Consider the following 19,526-nt stretch of genomic DNA (forward strand, 5'->3'; position numbering starts at 1 on the left):
TTTGATATGCAGATCAACTTGCTAGATATATTGCCAAGCTGACATTAATAGCATACAATCTGTTTTCAGTTGACTTTATTGCGTTTTTTTAGGTTGTTTGAATTTTTGACTGATTTGTAAGGCAGAACCCCCAAAATAAAACACTGGATTATGGTTCATTTTTGGTCATGTGTGCCAAGACCACCTGATTGATGGATTTGTTTCTATCACTATGCCTTTTTCAGCATTGCCAAGATTCAAATGTATCCCCCTCAGCTTTCTTCATATGTAAGACACCATCCTTAAAGGGCATTATTACGGTGGTAATCAGGTTTGCATCTATTCAGTGATTCCACTGCTTCTCCTGTGTGTCATGAGTTAATTTGCTTGTTTCCTTACTGTCACCGGGGGGGGGGGGTTATCTGGCTATTTTCCACTCTAGCCAGAACCAAGGCCTAGTGATGTGATGCTCCACTAGACCCTGAACATCTGGATCAGAGAAAAAGAAAGGGAGGGATGGATAAAGAAGGGAGAATTGAACACCAATATGCAGCTGGTCAGGAGCTCCACTGGAGGCGTAAACAGCCTGTAAATACATTATGTGTCATTTGAAAGGCAAGGCTGTGTTTTAACATTAGAATGGGTAACAAGTGTTTGCAAATTAGGAGGCACATTGGCAGTCCCAAGCCTCATAGCTATAATAGATAATTGGTTGATTATAGACCATGCATGACAAAGAAAGATACGTGTATATCCATTGCACCATTATAAACAGCAGAAAGTCTTCTGACCAATAAGATAACAATCATTTTGCTGTTAGAGGTGTTGCTGACGATAATTCAGTTGGATCTTTTTACAGTCATAATTGTTTTTCTCAATGTGTGCAAAGCTTTACATAAACAATATAATATTTACGCCAGTTGGAACATACACAGTTATTTGCAGGCAGACAAGCCACACTATAATTGTGTCAGCAGTATTATCATGACAAATATGATAGGCTTTGAAACAAATAAGCACAACAAATATAGGTCTCTCAGTGGAAAGAAGCACTTGCATACTAAATTGTATCATCACTACACTGGGTCTTCCCTGAATATGACTTTTGGATTGAAAATGAGCATTTTTCTTTATTTTTAGAGAGTGCCACCAATTTTACTGCCGTAGCACAGCAGTGGGCTCATTTTTTAATGTATTTGTTGCAAATACATCTGACAGTTTAGAGCAAACAAACACCTTGGCTCTGTTATTGCTGCCTGTCATCCCTCAAGAGCATGATTCAGGTGAATGCAGCGCTGTTTAGATGTCTCCATTAGCATACTGAATCAGCTGGGTGCTGTTTCCAGCTCACAGACTTGGATTTTTTTGTCTTAAATAAGTCACATTTGAGATACAATGGGCTGTGTGTTGCTGAAGGAGCCGGGGAAATGAACATTGAATGAGCTTGTTTGACATGAATCATCCAGAGTAGATATGGGATGTGTTTGATGCGTGAAATGTGGTTGCAGCATGACGGGAAATAATTGAACTGTGGGTGACTTTCTTTAGTTTTGCTGAGGTGATTTATTCTGAATAGGGTAGAGTGAGACATTCATGAAAACTGACTCCATCAACTGTATTGCTCCTATAAGATCACCGTTCAGTTTAAAGCTGTTGAAATTCAGCATGCTATGCTTGTCTAGTAGAAATTGTCAGCAGTTAAGGGTCTTAAACTGGATATTCTGCTGCTCTAGAGTAACAGGGTAACTGAGATAATGTCCTTCTAAAACATTACACATATTTTTGTGTTGTTTCTCTTTCTTAGAGTCTGTGACCTTTTATATTTGTTTTCAGAACCGTCATGCTTTCGGGCTTTATCTCTTTTTTGCTATTATACAGCAGAAACAATATTGTAATTATAGTTGTTTTCGGCAATGCTTTTTTGTCAGTTTCAAAGTATGCATTTCCTTTCAGTGGCAATCAGACAGGCCCCTAAATGTCATATTGCAATGACTGTTAGTCCAATTCACATCCAGTATTTATCCTGGCCTGTCTCACCATCCTATGTGTTCTGAAATGTTCCCTTTTTCTTTCTCTCGCCTCCCTTCCCATCAGCCTCTAACCCATGTGAAGAGAATGATGGACGTGGTCCCTGTTCACATCTGTGTCTCATCAATTACAACCGCTCTGCCTCCTGCACCTGTCCACACCTGATGAAGCTTTCACCCAACAAACAATCCTGCTTTGGTGAGCGAAAACACCTTCCACATTTTTCATGCTTTCTCCTTATGTTATCAGAGTGAAAATATAGGATACTACGTAAACAACAGGAGGTGTTTTGTTTCACATATACATTTCTTTACATTGACATCAACAATTACATCATGTTACTATCACACTCTCTCCTGGATCTGAAAAATGGTCAGCAAAGGTGCACTTTCTTGAATGATTGATTTCTTTATTATCTCACCAGCATTGAAAAGGTTCCTCCTGTATGTGCGACGGTCTGAAATCCGCGGTGTGGACATTGACAACCCTTACATGAACGTCATGACGGCGCTAACAGTGCCAGACATTGATGATGTCACAGTGGTGGACTATGATGCCCAGGAGGAGAGGATCTACTGGGCTGATATCAAAACCCAAACGATCAAACGATCCTTCATCAACGGCACCCAGCTAGAGACCATCATTTCTGCAGGTGGGTGCAATCCAGGCATCCATACAAGATCTCAAAGTCAAAGCTGTTATATGTACTACAGTGTATGTGTGTACTAATCAATATTAGTTGGTACACACATACCCTTGTTGCAATCTCCCCAGAGAGTTTTTCTTTTTCTTATTCATGGAGTAGTTCATATTATTAATTATAGCATAATACTTGTTGTGATTAATATCTAATTGTAATGAATTGTAATAATTAATTGCTGTTTCCTTTCTTTGACGTGATTGCAAGGTGCAAAAAATATATAAGTAAAAATATACCTCAAAAGTATAGTTATTTGTTGAAGACAATTCATCTTTATTTTGCGTTAGATGTAGCATATTTACCTGATCTTATTTACATTATAGTTTTGTCAAGCACACAGGCGTGACAGTTTTTTTATGCTCTCCCTGACAGACATAGTGAACTGCCGCGGTCTGGCCTTAGACTGGCTTTCCAGGAACTTATACTGGCTCAGCTCTGAAAATGACGAGTCGCAAATCAATGTGGCTCGCTTTGATGGGTCCCTGAAGACCTCCATCATCTACGGCATTGATAAGCCAAGGTGCCTTGTAGTGCACCCCGCCAAGGGGTAAGTAGATTAGAGCAGTATGTGCACTTCATCAGTACCTCACCTTCAGTGCGTACTATTAGGACTACAGACCTCACCTGTGCAAAAGAGGGATCATAGCCTTGTTGTTGTAAAGAGAACATATTTCACAAGCTTGAAATGATTGCGCAGATCTTTACAAGGTTGTTAGGTGGAACAAAATCTATTGGCTTACATTCAATTTTCAATTAATAACAACAAAACATTCATTGACTGTTGTTGAATGTTGTAAACCTCATTATATCTTATGCCTAACTGGACCACTAACTATTCACGTCACACCTTCCCACACAGAAAAATCTATTGGACAGATGGCAACACCATTAACATGGCCAACATGGACGGGAGTAACAGCAAGGTCCTCCACCAGAATCAGAGGGATCCTGTAGGTCAGTATGAGAGCTTTGGATAGCATACTGAGTTAGACCTCCTATTCAGCTGTACCTCAAATGTGACCAAGCTGAGAAGATTGTTTTTTTACATGTGTAAAATTACATTTATTCTAAGTTCTGTCTTTTCAGTTTACATAAACTCAGTATACATGCACGCTATAATCTGATTTGATTTGAATATAATTAACCAGATTAAAGCATTTACTATTAACTCAGTTTCTCAAATAATCCAAGTGCACTTGATTTGTTTGATTATTGGGCTACTGTGGAAGAAAGCGTGGTAATTTGTCAGTTTGCTTGGTTATGGATTGAATTTATGGTAATTTAATTCAATTAAATTTTCTAGCATCAACAGCTGTGCCGCTGCATGCACCACTTTGCATCTATGTTCACTTCATTCCAAATTCATTTGAAATAATTCCCCAATTTGAAACTTAATTTGACAAAGATAACCCGATAAAGGTGTTTACATGAAAGCTGTAATAATCTCAGTTTGCCCTAATCTGTTCAAAATCATTTATTTCCATGCATGTACATGCATTAACTTTTACAAATTGAATCAGTAATGTTTGTACCTGTTGACATTGTCCCCTTTCAACAACAAGAATCAGAAAGAACACCCATCTCCTTAGTTGTGATGTAACCTCAACAGGCAATGTCAAAGGGTAAAGAGACCAGGCAAGACAAAAACATTTCCAGGAAATCATTTACTTTTAAATCAAATCAAAATAAAAGTAAAAAATTGCCATTTTTGTTACTGCTGATATAATGTGTTAAAGCCAGCCCGACAGACATCAGTCCTGGATGAATCATGTACTACAACAGAAAGAATTATCACAAAAGAAAGTAGCCATCCACTTGGGGGAACATGATAGCTATGAATGGATGAACCTGGTTTGCTATGATATTAAAATATGTTCTCCTCAAGAAATCAATCTACAGGTACAGAGTGAAAGGATCCACCATGGCACATTGTCATATCCAAAATTGGTGGTTGTACCATACAATTGCTTTGCAATGTTAATGGATTTGCTGTGGACTGCGTATTGCTCAAGCCCAGTGTTTTCCACGTCCATCTGCCAAGGGCTGCCTTCCACATTGCCTGATGAGGTTTTGTGTTCTGGTTCATCTTTTGTACACCATTGAGATTATTTCCTTTGAAAAGCTGAACAACTACAGCAATGCTCAAACCCGCCCTCCTGACTCCAACGATTATGTCTTTCTCACTGACTGTTGGATCATCTTTTAAGCCACTCACGAGTGTGGACGTGGTGGTGCTGCTGTTTATGTAGTTTGTAGTGACATATGTGCAAATAGAAACTGAAGGTTCACTTCTTCTGGCTAGGCTTTCTATTTTTCTGGTCACTTAGTATATACCTACCTACTGCATGCACACAGCAGACACATGCCATCTTGACTGATCTGTGATGCTTTAAGCCAAAGGACACTTCTGCAGAATCCAGTTTTCTCTGGATTAAATATTTGTTTTATTAATTAAGATTTTGTGTAATCCTGTCTAAATCATTAAGCTAAACCTGCAGTCGACACTGTTTAAAACGGATATTACATCTATCGTTTAGAATATTGGTAGCTATAGGTTTAGGGTAAAGTAAAAATGTGAAAATCAATTTGAACCTCTAAAAGTCACCTTTGTAGTAATGTCAGTTCATTCAAAACACAATTTAGAATTCTCTATTACTGAAATAAGAAATCAAATAGTTGATTAATGTAAGTTAAAGCATAAATACATAACATTTTTTGTAAACACAGAATAAAGAAAACAGGGTCGAGAACAGAAAACAACTATGCAAAAACTATTTTAAGGAATCTAACCAGGACAATGATTAGGATGATTGTCCACACAAATTCCTTCAAGCTGCTGGTGAGTAGGATCAACCTTTACTGTAGGTTTCTAACTGGCAGTCTGACTGTGCAGGAGTGTAGTACCGGAAAGGAATAATCGAGCAGTGGTTGTGGATGTCCTATGCTGTGATGCACTGACAGTAAGGGAAGTGATTGATGTAGGATTTTATTGTTGATGTATCATTGAATTTTGGGGGCCTGAATTTTCACCATTGTCGACATCTAAAAATATACAGGGAAAATATGGTAAATGTACAGCATCTTAGATTGAAGAGATTGTGAGTTTTTTTAGTGGCACATTAGTGCTTCTTGCTGATATGAAATGTAGGTGTATTTTTACAGGTGTATTAATCTTGCCTAGCATGCACAACCCTGACTCCTTCACAGAGGATATTCACTATAATTCATTCAGACACGTTTTCTACATGTTCATAAGACTAATATTTCTGCTATTATACTCTCTTACTCATGTCAAGTATGTGTAATCTCTATCTGAATATGATGTGTGCTTAAGTGAACAATTATAGCTTAATTTAGCAAAAACAATCGGCTTGACTTCATCTCAAGTAGCTGTTGTCACACAGCTCAATGTCAAACTCCCCTTTTGTAACACAAACAGCACCATTTTCTTCATTGTATTTCTTCATTCTCCCTGGCCTGTCAGCAATACACATAGCAGGGCACATCGTATTTCACTGGCTTCATTTATGATTATGGGGTAGACCTGGGGACAAGAGTAAATTAATGACGCATTGTGACTGTGAATCTGCCAGACATAAATCCAACACATGGTGGGAGACAGCGAGTTGTCCAGAGGTCCACAATTCGAAATTGCTTTCAGTTTCCACCAACAGTGGTATGAAAAACCATCATGTTAGCCAGGGAATGTATTTAAAAGCAGTCAGTCTTGCTCTTGATCATTTTTCATGCCAGCTGGTGGACTTATAAAGAGATCCCGCACAAATATGTGCCAGCAAACACCTAAACATTTCTATTAGCCCTCACTCAACCAAATACATAGAGACTACAGTATCTAAATGTTAAGGCAGTTCTGAAATGTGCTGTTGCAATACTGTTTAAGTTTAGTCAAAAGAAAACTTTTATTTTATATGCACCTTCTCAGTGCTGTATATTTAACGTAGTCAGGATTTGCAACTGAATATAGTATCCCTATCTGATGAAATGTAATACAGTACAAAGGATGGTTACAACTATAATTTCAGTAAAAATCTCCTTTGTTTACTGTAAAGTCTCAAATAATAATATTGTAATGATAATATAAGATTTTTTACATGTTAAAATGTTACATGTAGCATGTCTAAGCTACCCTTGTTTACAGCTGATTTACTATGTAATGATTTTGTTTTCCATTTATCACTTATTTTGTGTGTCTCTGATTAGTGTTTTGCTGGTGTTATTAAAAATCCTGCCACGTTTTGAAGTCAAGCTCTTTATCCTAGTGAATCCTAGCACAATGAGTGCTAACCCAGTGTCCTCTCTCACTTGTCTTCCTCTCAGGTCTCTCAGTAGACTACACTGCCAACAAGCTGTACTGGATAAGCTCGGCCAATGGCACAATCAACAGGTGCAATCTGGATGGCAGTGGGCTGGAAGTGCTGGAGACTCTAAAGAGGGAGTTAGCTAAAGGCGCAGCTCTGGCCGTGATGGGTGAGTGGAGCTTGTCACGAGTGCATCAGATTGCCATTGGGGATTAGTCAGAGAGTGTGGAGGGATTACGTGTTTAACCAGTTAAGTGGCTGTAGAATGGAGCTATTCAGCCAGCCCTCACAACAGTTGTGCTTCACTTTGTTTGAAGTAGCAGGGGCATTAGATAATTAAAACACAGCGCAGCAGTGATTGATGATTGATTTTCTCACAACCTTTCGTAATGAAAAGGGAGGAGGATGTTCATTATGTGTTTATTCTTCGTATCAGTGCTGAATCCAATGTGTCACACCATCGATCAACTCATAGGTTTATTTAGAAATCTCCTGAAATCTAAGTCAACATGTTCTGGAAAGAAACCTCACATTACAACAGTCTTTAGCTCACAACGTCTGGCTGATACCTTTTTTCACCTTTTCCTTTTTTTCAACATACATACAGGCTTCCAATTAGCACCATATGTTAGTGTTGACTGAAACTGGTTCTGCCACTAGACCATACAGAAAGTGTGCAAAGCTGCCAAAATTCAGTAAAAGCATTGTACAGTAACAGTTAAACTGAGTGCAGTGCAGACATCAAACAAAATTATTGGTGTAATAACCAAACAGGAATTTGGGCTGTATCTGTATTCTTCAGATATGTGACAAATACAATTTGATTCATCTCTCTCTCTTTTTTTTTGTTTGTTTGTTTTTTTTTTTTTTTTTACACAACAGATCAGAATTTGAAATTTAAATTGTCTCACTTCCACACTGCTGCAATCTTGACAATTAGGAAGCTTTCCAGTGAGCTAGGCAAATACATTTTCCATGCCAAGATTGGTAATGAGAATGGAGCAACATACTGAAAAGAGAGTTTTTGTGTGTGTGTGTGTGTGTGTGTGTGTGTGTGTGTGTGTCTGGACCAAAGTGTAATTTTTATTTTTTCAGGAAAAAATAAAATTAAGAGTGTTGTCAGGGTGATACTTTGTATTCTTGAAGCATGCTATTAATCATGGCTTGTCTTCGTTTCCTGTGTGGTGGGTATCTGTCAGCATGTGCAGAGAGCATTAATTACACTGTTAAAGAATAACACAACAGTGGCCGTTAGTGTTCGGCAACTCCAAGCCACATATTTTTGGTTCATTTTAATAGGCATTTTTTACAGCAAAGACTTTGACTATGGAGGTCTTCTTATATGGACGATGGACACTTCATTATTGCATTTCACAAATGAGAGATAGAACTTGAGTTGACGTAAACTAATGACTTGGTTCCTGCACAGTAGCAGGTACAGCAAAACAGTGAAATGATGTCTGCGAGTCTCCATCAATCACAAGTAATGACGTTTTGTTATACTGAGGAATGGTAGCATGAACAGCACTGGATTGTATTACTTTGTTAAATAGAGAAATTTCACAGTGGTTCAACAGTACATTTGCTGCATGGTAATGAATAACTATAGAAGATAGCAATCTAGTGGATTTGTACATTTATATTACTTGGATTCATGCAAGCATGAACGTGCATTTAATACTCATAAGGCCTATTTTAATTGGATATCATAGCTTTTTAAGTAATCTAAGCATGAGATAACTGGCTTCACCCATTGTTAGGTGTAAATGCTGATCTATCAAATATTGTAAAGATATTAAGTCTTAATCTTAATGTTAATCTTAGTGTTTATAACACATAAAACAACTCATATCTTCTTTTAACCCTAAGAACCGTTTTCATAAAGTAGGTGATAGCACTTGCCTCATTGAGTGTAACAACAGCATGTTAACTATATGTTTATATTTGCATACATTTCAAACTAATTGTACTAATTTAACACTGCAACATTAATGTTTACTATAAATACTGCTCCTGAGCAAACAGCACATTTGAATTTCCTCTTAGCCTGAGATTTGTATTTTTGCATTTGGTGTAATGTTCACTCGTTTGTTGTCTGTCAGACATTCAGTTTCTCATACTGTACCAAGTTGCCTTCCTCCTTTGCTATAGACCATTAAGCATATAATTGTAAAACATATAGGTCAGCAGAAAATGAGGCTGGGGGAAGACAGCAGGACAGCAGCCAGACATGTCATTTTCCAATCCTGAGCTGCTTTTGCTGTTGGCAAGGGAATAGACTGGTGATGCCCATTACAGAGAAATGTCCCTTCTGCAGATGTTTGTTTTGTCTCCATGGTGAAAGATGCAATTAAGTGCATTTGCTGACCATTCACTCTGTTTACCCCAAAGTTTTCTGTATTTCCTCACTGCTTCTTCTTTGTCTTACTAGCTCAACAAATTGTGATTAGATACCTAATGGAATAATAATTTCAAATCATAACTAGTGTTAGAATTACAATATGGATATGCAGGCCAATACATGTGCAATCTGCTTTGCTAGGGGAATAACTTGTTAGGTATCATCAAGTGAGTATGGGTAATTAAGGGCTCTTGAGTCATCTGTGGTGATTTAGCCAGTCAGCTTAAATTAGCATTAATCTAACAATTACTACTCTCTCTTCTGGTCTGTGATAGCTTGATCGATCAGTTGGTCGTGTTTGAAGCGTCATGTGTAAATAAGGGAAGCTTGAGTTCTATCAGGATCTGTAGCTCCCTCACTAGCAGGAGGCGCAGAGGGGTTTTGCAAAGGTTGTTGTACTGCAGTGATATCTCTGGAGTGCAGTTCTTAGAGATGAATCAGACAGTAATTTTGTCTCTGATTGCTGCAGAATAAAATATTACCTTCTTCTGTACGGGGTTTGTGATGATACACCCACAATTGCCCTGCAAAATTAAACCCTGACTGTCAGCTTCAGAGAGCAAAATGACTGTAATCGATTGAACTGACAATTCATTTGATGAGCATGCAGCAGTGTGTTAAACGAACATGTTGGGGTGCTTGTGTTTCCTTTTGGCTTTTTCATTTTGCGTGCATATCTTAGTGATTGCTCAAGCTGGTTGTGAAAAGATATGATGAAGGAACTAGTGACACAAGGTCGATCCACTCAGGTCCTAGGGCTCTGTAATAATTGGATTGGCTTGAGGGAAAGGTGAGGGCTTCTATTTAGAAGGTGTGGGTGATCCATCAGCCTGGATTCAAACTCGCAGTTGAGGTGGAAATTGAATATGATCTGCCACAAGCGAGCAATCACAGCTAGCCAGCGGCCGCCATGGCATCAAATTAACACAGGGTGCAAAGCTAATCTAGGCTAGCATGCCCTCCAGGGTCAAATGTTTTGTAAACTGCATGTAGACTGTCATTCTCACTCATGGGAATTTGCCTGATTTGTGGAAATGAGTTTTACGTTCCCTGGATGACATTGAGCCTGAAGCTATTAATGCAAGTGGGAATTGTTTCTGTGTGTTTTTTATTCTAAATAAATCAAAAAGGGCGAGATAACAAAACAGTGTCTCACCTTCAAGCGATTGATGGTGTGAAACCTAAAGGGAAACCACTCTGATAGGCAAGATAGCTGAAAATGTTTGGTGAATAAAGCGTGGTGTACTGGAGAGGAGTTGTGCAACTTGTTTTAATTTTGATGGACTTGATGGATTGAAGCTCACACTGATCTGCACCTCGCTGTGTGTGTGTGCGCACACTCAAAGTAAGAAAAGTGAAACCTAAAGGGTTGGTTTGTAAATAGAAATATGTTGCTAAATTGTCTGATAAGTACAACATATTGTCTTGAGTGCAAAATTATGCTTTTCTCATCTATGTTAGGTTGCTAATATATTGTAAGAGGGTAACACACTGCACCAGCTGGTGTGCACCAACAATGCTGCTCAGAAGGGTTGAATTAGCAAAAAACATTTTAAAAAATTGTATTGACCAGTAAGTTATTTAATAAGTTTTTTTGTTGTTGTTTTTGTTTTGTTTTTTACTCGTTCAGGAAGATGATCCTTTACAATAGCCTACTTAAACGTTTCTGTATAAATATAAATTTGTCTTTCCATCATGTTGCCTATTTTAATGCCTGCCTCCTCCCTGTAAAACTTTTTAAAAGGACTAAAATCAGGTCCATCTCCACCCCATTTACAGTGTCTATTATGAAGCGAGAGGAGCTACCTCTTTGCACTTCAGTAGGACTTTAAAATTGAGAGTTCCTGTCACATCTGTAGAGTTTGTGGCAAAGGGCCTGGACTGTGCATCACTGATTTCTGCTGAGGACAGAGATGGGGGTTGGAGGATAGTGTGGTGGTGGTGGTGGCTGGGTGTTCTGGGGTTAGGAGCCTATTGTGCATGTGCCTCTTTACAAAGATACACTCATCACTTATGCTCACGACAGCAGCACTACTGAAGCCTGGAGATTCACTGTCACACAGAGCCAGACAGGCCAGCCACTCTGTCAGGGAGTAGATGGTGAAATATCATGACACACAACAACTACAGTGCATGTCCTCAGTTGCCCTTTGTTTTAAGTGTTTGGCTTTTAGAATCAAAGATTGGCTCATAAAAGAAAATTTTACCTCATTAAGTATGGTCTTAAAGTAAAAAATTAAAGATGAGGAGATGCTGCCTCAGAATCGTTAAATGTTTTTGCATCTTGTATAACCAAAATTAACAAATTGTGTGAATCTGCTGAATATCAGTGGTCAAAAATTATATGTGCATGCCATAGTCATAAATATATGAATTAAGTTTAAATCTTCAAAATCACACGTGCCCATTTCACTTCATAATGGCAACTTCCTCAAATTGTTCCCCATAGTGCATGGAAGAGCCTTTGTTGTTGTGAAAACCTTTCCCGAACATCAAAGCAACTATGTTTCAAGGCTGCAAGATGCACACATCATCATCAGCAAGTGGGCAGAGCATGAAACAGGGTATCCCTCTATTTAATCTCAAATCAGCTCAAAGAATGCTTCAGTTATTAAAGGGCTTTACGGCATAAGAGTGCAGCCTTGGTGGATTAGAGTGAAAGCAGAAGCACGATGTTTACACTTGGCATTGGTATTTGATTGTGCTGTAGTGTTTTGGAAAGCGTGTTTGCATCACAACTTGATTTGCAGACATTTCTTAGTGAAGACAAAATGTTGCATTATTACTTGAGGCATTGCAGTTTTACTGAATCTGCATCTGTGGCCATACTTTTGAAGCCAGTAACATTGATGGTTACAGGCGGCAAACTCTGGTGGGCAGATGAGGAATCGGCTCAGCTGGGAACGGTTACCAAGAGAGACGGACGGAACCTCATGATCCTGAGAAACAAGACGAGTGGGGTGGTTCATATGAAGGTGTATGACAGGGAGGGTCAGAAAGGTAAGCAGACACATATCAACACACAATCACACAAATAAAGACACAGAAACACACACACTACCCACCAACACTTACTGTAACTTATTGCTTGCCTTTTACTGGTTGTGCTTAACATTCAGGAAGAAACCCGTGCCAGATAAACAATGGAGGGTGCTCACAGCTCTGCTTCCCCACTTCCGAGAACACCCGTAGCTGCTCCTGCACTGTTGGCTACAACTTGCGTAGCGACCGCATGTCTTGCGAAGGTACATTTTCCAAAATATATACTCTAGAGCTGCCAACATGTTTCTATTAGCACTGTATTTTTTATGACTGCAAATTAAAATATACAGCACATCTTTGAAATCTTTTTGCACTCATTATTCACTTATGTTCAATGCATGTGATTAATCTATACATAGGTCAAAGGGCATTCATAATTTACAATGCTTTAATGCCTTTCTTTAGGGTATAATAGGTAATTTGTCATTCTTTAGGTGTTGACTCATTTCTGATGTATTCCATCCATGAGGGAATCCGGGGAATCGCTCTTGACCCAAATGACAACAGCGAGGCCCTCATGCCCATCACAGGAACACTGTTTGCTGTGGGAGTTGACTTTCACGCAGGTATGATACCATGCATTACACAGAGGGATTTTCACTTTTGAATCAGTGTTTGATTTTGAGTATAAGGCAGCAGATATACCAGAGATCCACTGAAGCTTGAAGAGTTGTTTTGCCTGACATACGGTTAAATGTACACACTGCATTTTGGTCCTGCTGTTTTTAAGAAGAAATGTGCAGTTGTTTTTCTGGCTTTTAAATAGCTATTTCCTTTGGTTTACCTGCAAAACAAAGCAGATTCTATGAATGTTTTTTATTGCTTTTATTTTTCAACTGTTTCCCTTTCTAAACCAGCAATTTTTCAAATGTCTATTTAAAAGAAAGGCTTTAATGTCACACTTGACACAAAAAGGCATGTACATACCTAGACCTCTAACCATAGATCTACTGTATGTCTGGACATTAAGTACTCGTGCAAAAATAGAAAGCACTGTATGTATATATTATAGCCCAACCATAATGTAATTTAATAATGTAGAAACCTTTTATGAAACACCAATAAAAATAATAATAGATTTTCACAGTGACTAGACACACTATCCCTCAGCTGGATGATGAGGTTCAAGACCCATGATGGTATGCACATGCCCCCCTAAAGCGTCTGGGACATGAAATCCCTCCAGGCGAGCTGCTCTGTAGTGGTCTTTATTATGTCAAGTGGAGAGAAAGTTGATGACAATTGCTGTTATGTCTGCCCATGTTTCCCCTCATACTTCACTCTACACAATCAAATTCAGCAGGAAATGATTAAATATAGTGTAGGACGTAACAGTTTGATGATTTTCATGTACCAGCATTTTAAAAAAATGAATACTGTATAGTGTTTTGGAGGGAAATCCTTTATGTAGCATTACCAGTGTTGGGGGGAACATGTTAAGCTACTCTGGTTAACTCATATATGTTTTTATACAAGATATATATAAGCTAACTGTTAATGTTGTTACTAAGTTACATTATATTACACAACACACTTTTTTCCCCTACCTTAAATTCCTACAATACAAACCTTTCCTTCTCAATTTTAAAACAATGAGGAAAGCTCTTTGTTATATTGGGCTCTAACCTTTTGAATAATGGTCTGTGGGCTTGTGGAGTGCATCGTAGATGAAAGAGTAAAAAGTTCACATTACAATGAAACCTCAATATGAATAACATAAAGCTATTTCCTCACAAGCCTCTGAAACAATCCTAATACAAAGCAATACCCAAGGTATTGTATTAAATTAAGGTACCGTAATGTACATCGCAAAACATGAACCCATTAGCTTGTGCTGTTGTTTGTTACATCCCTGCTTCCTTCCACATAATATATATGATAAAAATGATAGATTTATTACACCAACAAATGCTATGAATATACTATAGGCTGGTAGCGTTCAAAAAATGTAATGGGTTGCCACTGAAGCATGATAACGAAAGCTGTGTAAAGGAAATTGCATATGCACATCTGAAAACAGAAACAAACAACATACACACACAAAGGTTGATATACTAAGGATGTGCCGCAATTCTTTTTAGAAAAGCAGAACAGCACGAGATAAAAATTGTGGGTAATTCCACATGTATTCAATGACTTTCCAATGCAGGTTTACAAAAAATTAGAGTAGGAAACTGATTTAATATTTCTAACCAACTGAGTGTGGCACAGATCAACAGACCACCTCTGTCACAGCCATGAAATCTGGTACAGATGATGAATTTATAATAGCTTTGGTAATCCCCTGACTTTTCCTTTGGTGCCCCCATTTGGTTGATATTTATGGGTTTTGTACAAAATATCTCAACAACTCTTGGTTGAATTGCCATGAAATTTGGTACACACATTCATGTACGTATGAATTGTAATCACTTTAGTTGTCCCTTAACCTTCCCTCACCTAGTGTCGCTATGCCTATGTAAGTACAACCTCACAGACCCTCTAGCATGGCTGTAGACATGTGGTTTGGTAGAGCAGATCTTTTAAACATACAATAATCTGGTGGCAGGCATTCAAATTATCTTAACTGCAAGGGCACTCTTTTCAATAATTAATGTTAGTTAATGCCGGAAATGGGGTGTACATACTGTCCACTCACATAATCACATATAAGTGCTACACTTTACTGGACTAAGACTTTCCATGTAGACTCTTTCTCTTTCAGATAGTGTCACAGAGTTCAGGAGAACAAGAACAGGTTGGGTCGCTCATTGCACAAGTGAAGCTCATGAGTCAGTCTGTCATACAGTAACTAACAAGAGAGCCTGAAATCTGATTCTGAATCTGAGTGACTTCAAAGGTCGATAGCAATCCTGATATGTGACCACAGCTTTTGGAAAAGAGAAAGTAAACCTAGTCCAAGCCAAAATTAGACATGTCACGTCAAATCAAGTCAATTTTATATAGCCCAATATCACAAATCACAATTTGTCTCAGGGGACTTTATGGCCAAAGTACAGAACAAGATTGCCGATTGTCCTCCCCTTTATTACTTTGTGCAGGTGAACATGCAAATGCATTACTAAGCCCATCCAAGAGCAGCAGCTGATAGCTCACGCACATCATTTACATGTCATTACAGAAGCCAAGCTGCCAGAGCAGAACAAATAAAAGCCCTGCAGCTGTATTCTGTCATATGTGAGCTACTTGTTAACAGAGTGTGAAGGCAGTGGGAACAAGAAAGTCCAAATAAACATATAACACAACCTAACCTCCTAACAACCTGTACAGAGCCAAACTGACAGGCATGTATGGAGATGCACTTGAAGACTGCACCATAAATAAGTTACGTACTATTTTATATGCTTATGTAATAGGGCTGTAAAATCAGAAAGGGTCCATAACAGTTTTACCAACACCATGTTTTGCATGAAGCAATATATTGCCCTGTAAAATTTGGCTGACAATTGCCGTTCCTTTTCGGGCACTTTATGTCAACAAAGTGCTGTGGATGAACAGTATGGATATTTTCGCCATCATACTTTATTGTCCCACATGACATTTGGTGAAATGGGCCATGCTGCAGTAAAATGTGGTTTCATGAGCTGATTTGTTTGACGGTATAAACAGCCGCATTCATCGTCCCATTTTCTCTTGTCATTAACTGTACTGTATGTTTTGCAGCAAATGACACCGTGTACTGGACAGACATGGGCCTGAACAGAATATCCCGGGCCAAACGTGATCAGACCTGGAGGGAGGACATCATTACTACCGGCATCAGCCGGGTGGAAGGCATCGCTGTTGACTGGATTGCTGGTTAGTATCATGACTCCCCGGGCCCTGGAGTATATTCTCGTTGGCTGTTAAGTTGGTATTGATTGGTGAAAACTCTCACTTTATGTGTACTGCTTCTAGTTATGGCATTAAGTAGAATTGCTAAAAAAACATTAAATCTCCACATAAAATCATTCACTGGGCAAATGCATGTGCAGGATTGCATGTAGTACATGTGTAAGTTCATGATGGGACCTTCTCATGTATCTTGTGCTCGTGAGGATCAGTACACCTCTGCTATGTTACACAACTGGCCGTTGTTTTTTTTTTACACAGGAAATCTGTATTGGACAGACCATGGTTTCAATCTAATAGAAATATCCCGTCTGAATGGTGCATACCGCTCAGTGGTCATATCTGAAGGACTTGATCAGCCTAGGGCCATCGCTGTACATCCACAGAAGGGGTAGGCGATGTCTTTCTTGTGTTTTCATATTTGTGTTTTCACTATTTTAGAGCACTATTTGCTGAAATCAGTAGCACCCCTATTAACAGTGGTGCAAGGGTTTCAAAAAGCATATATTGTAGACAAAAGCCATGTTTACATTTGCCTTTAGAAACTCTAATGACGGGTAGCAAGCAAATTCACTTTTTCAGAAATTGAACCCAAATCAGGTAATGGCCACAGACAATAGTTATCAATGTCACAAGGGTATTTGATGGCAAAATCAGATGGACAATTGACTGGTCATGCTGAGAGGAAACATTGCTGTCTCTTGATGAAAGTCCAACTAATATATTATTTCTATTTTTTGTGTAGACACTAAAGTGCAGAAATCAGTGTGTTTGTGTGATGCTACTATGCTGGCCAGGTATCTCTTCTGGACTGAATGGGGCCAGAATCCGTGTATCGGCCGCTCCCGTCTGGACGGTTCAGACCAGGTTACCTTGGTCAACTCGGGCATCATGTGGCCCAATGGAATTTCCATAGACTACGAGGTACAGTTGCACACAGATGTACAAACACTGTCACCAACCTCTTCCCCCACCACTACACTACATACTGTACTTCCTACCTCATCTCTGTTGTGGCTGAAATATGACTTTGCCGAAGAGGGTCGGATTGTGATATGCATTTTTAAATTACTTTCCAGGAAAATACATTATACTGGTGCGACGCCCGCACAGATAAGATCGAGAGGATCAACCTTGAGACAGGTGAGAGCCGGGAGATTGTACTGTCTGTGGCCAACGTAGACCTGTTCTCAGTGGCTGTGTTTGGGCCTTACATCTACTGGTCTGACAGGTAATTTATTATTTTCTTACATGCACACACATGCAATGGCCTGCAAATCCTGCAACACTAACCTGACGATAACCCTTCCCATCAAAGGTCTCGTGAACAGCCGTTCCTCATAGCGAGGATCGCTTTCTATTTTTGTAAATACTCTAAGCAGAAGTCATCAGCAAAGGCAACTTGTTCCGCACCCTTCTGTAAAATCAGACATACCGTTTAATTTAATGAAGCCTTATTATACACCTGCAGTTCTTTGGGACAGTGTTATGGGATCTCTGAAGCAACAATAGACTGAGACAGGTTTTAAACTATTGTTAAAGAAATGGTTGTTACTAGTTAATCACATGTAACTTGTGTGTTTGTCTATTTTGCATGTTTTAACCTGTCTTGTGTGACTTAAAGATCAATCAACTCATTCTCTCCTCCTTACAAGCTGTTAGCTTCATTGTGTTTTTATCTTCAACAACTTGAATTGTATGTCAGGACTGGGTGACTGCAGTCTTGGATTTTGCTTTACTATTGTCAAATAAAATTATCTGTCATTATAACTATCCAACTTCGTCATTACCCTGCCCCAATGATGAAGTCAGAATAGAGACTGCTTTCTTCTCTGAAACTTATACCACTTATTTTGCCCCCCGTCTCTCATGGTGTACTTAAGGGCTCACTCCAACGGTTCAATCCGACGTGGCTTCAAGACTGACACCAGTGAGGCTGTGACCATGAGGAGTGGCCTGGGGGTCAATTTGAAGGATGTGACAGTCTTCAATAGAGGCAGAGAAAAAGGTAGAGGTTTCAACTTTACAGTCTTATTGATTCACACAATGACTTTTACTATTGCAGTCTTTGGCTATACTTGCTTTTGAAAGGCTTTTATAAAATCCACTTTGCAAATACTATATGGCTGCTACATTTCACCTATGATTTTCATCTCTAATCTATAGTCACAAACAATTTAAACATGATTGCAAGGGGGCAGAAAATGAGGCAAACCAGTAATGGAACATGTGTTGGGTTTTGAAGGCACAAACCCCTGTGCCAGGAGTAATGGAGGCTGCCAGCAGTTGTGCTTCCACCTGGGTAGTGGTCGGCGGACTTGCTCCTGCGCCCATGGCCGTTTGGCAGAGGACGGCTTTGCCTGTGTGCGCTATGAAGGTTATCTACTATACTCTGAGAGGACCATACTGAAAAGCATCCACCTTTCAGATGAGAATGACCTCAACTCACCTATCCAGCCTTTTGAAAATCCTGCTTTTTTCAAGAGTGTCATAGCCCTGGCGTTTGACTACAGTCAGAAGACAGCCGGGACCAATCGCATCTTTTTCAGTGACGTCCATTTTGGAAACATCCAGATGATTAACGATGACTGGACAGGAAGATCTATTATCGCAGAAAGTAAGTGTATTTCACATTCCCACTGTGTTTTCACATGATTTGTATGTTATGTATGTTATGTCATTAAAAAAAGCCTGCCAACGTCTTCACCGCACACATACACTTGCACTTACACACACATATTCTTATGCTAATGTTTCAGCCAAGTTTCAGTCATCCATTTCTCGTGCATTTCATAGAAAAGGTGTGCTTTAATTTGAATTAATACAGCTGTCTAAACAGCCACGTAATGGCTCACGCTTTTTCTTTTGACTTATGTGTAACGTGCTTCCAACATGCTTCTATAGTACACTGTGGCACTATGGCTGTGCAGATCCAGTATGGCGACTGACCCAAGACTGCAGCTGCTGCTGTTGTGATGTGCTGCTGTAATTACCTGAATATTTTATTTCATTTTTAATCATGGGGGACAAACGTTGTTAAGAACACAATATTCACATAGCATTAATAGAATGTACGTAGGTAGCATAGCTTTAATAGAAAAATTTCTGCCGTTACTCCTCTGAAAAGACCATTTAATACTAAATCAGTAGGGTATAATACCTATGTTTGAAAGCTTTCTGCTTACTGACTGTCACAGATTGAATGATGGGACCCATCTCTCTCTAT

General features: G+C 39.1%; 1 protein-coding gene across 9 annotated transcripts in view; it reads left to right on the forward strand.

The window, feature by feature from the left end:
- lrp1bb (low density lipoprotein receptor-related protein 1Bb) overlaps nucleotides 1–19,526 on the forward strand; it is a 239,958-nt gene that overhangs the window by 151,314 nt on the left and 69,118 nt on the right. For all 9 annotated transcript variants that reach the window (XM_044217323.1, XM_044217319.1, XM_044217320.1 and 6 more), the window contains 14 exons: nucleotides 2,074–2,205; nucleotides 2,432–2,659; nucleotides 3,080–3,254; nucleotides 3,567–3,661; nucleotides 7,046–7,195; nucleotides 12,287–12,427; nucleotides 12,547–12,672; nucleotides 12,904–13,035; nucleotides 16,133–16,267; nucleotides 16,562–16,691; nucleotides 17,098–17,224; nucleotides 17,380–17,531; nucleotides 18,184–18,308; nucleotides 18,546–18,917. In XM_044217323.1, the coding sequence (XP_044073258.1) occupies nucleotides 2,074–2,205; nucleotides 2,432–2,659; nucleotides 3,080–3,254; nucleotides 3,567–3,661; nucleotides 7,046–7,195; nucleotides 12,287–12,427; nucleotides 12,547–12,672; nucleotides 12,904–13,035; nucleotides 16,133–16,267; nucleotides 16,562–16,691; nucleotides 17,098–17,224; nucleotides 17,380–17,531; nucleotides 18,184–18,308; nucleotides 18,546–18,917 (2,220 nt within the window). The remainder of the gene's footprint in view (nucleotides 1–2,073; nucleotides 2,206–2,431; nucleotides 2,660–3,079; nucleotides 3,255–3,566; nucleotides 3,662–7,045; nucleotides 7,196–12,286; nucleotides 12,428–12,546; nucleotides 12,673–12,903; nucleotides 13,036–16,132; nucleotides 16,268–16,561; nucleotides 16,692–17,097; nucleotides 17,225–17,379; nucleotides 17,532–18,183; nucleotides 18,309–18,545; nucleotides 18,918–19,526) is intronic.

The sequence above is a fragment of the Siniperca chuatsi genome, linkage group LG12, assembly GCF_020085105.1.
Source record: "Siniperca chuatsi isolate FFG_IHB_CAS linkage group LG12, ASM2008510v1, whole genome shotgun sequence".
NCBI classification, from domain to species: domain Eukaryota; kingdom Metazoa; phylum Chordata; class Actinopteri; order Centrarchiformes; family Sinipercidae; genus Siniperca; species Siniperca chuatsi.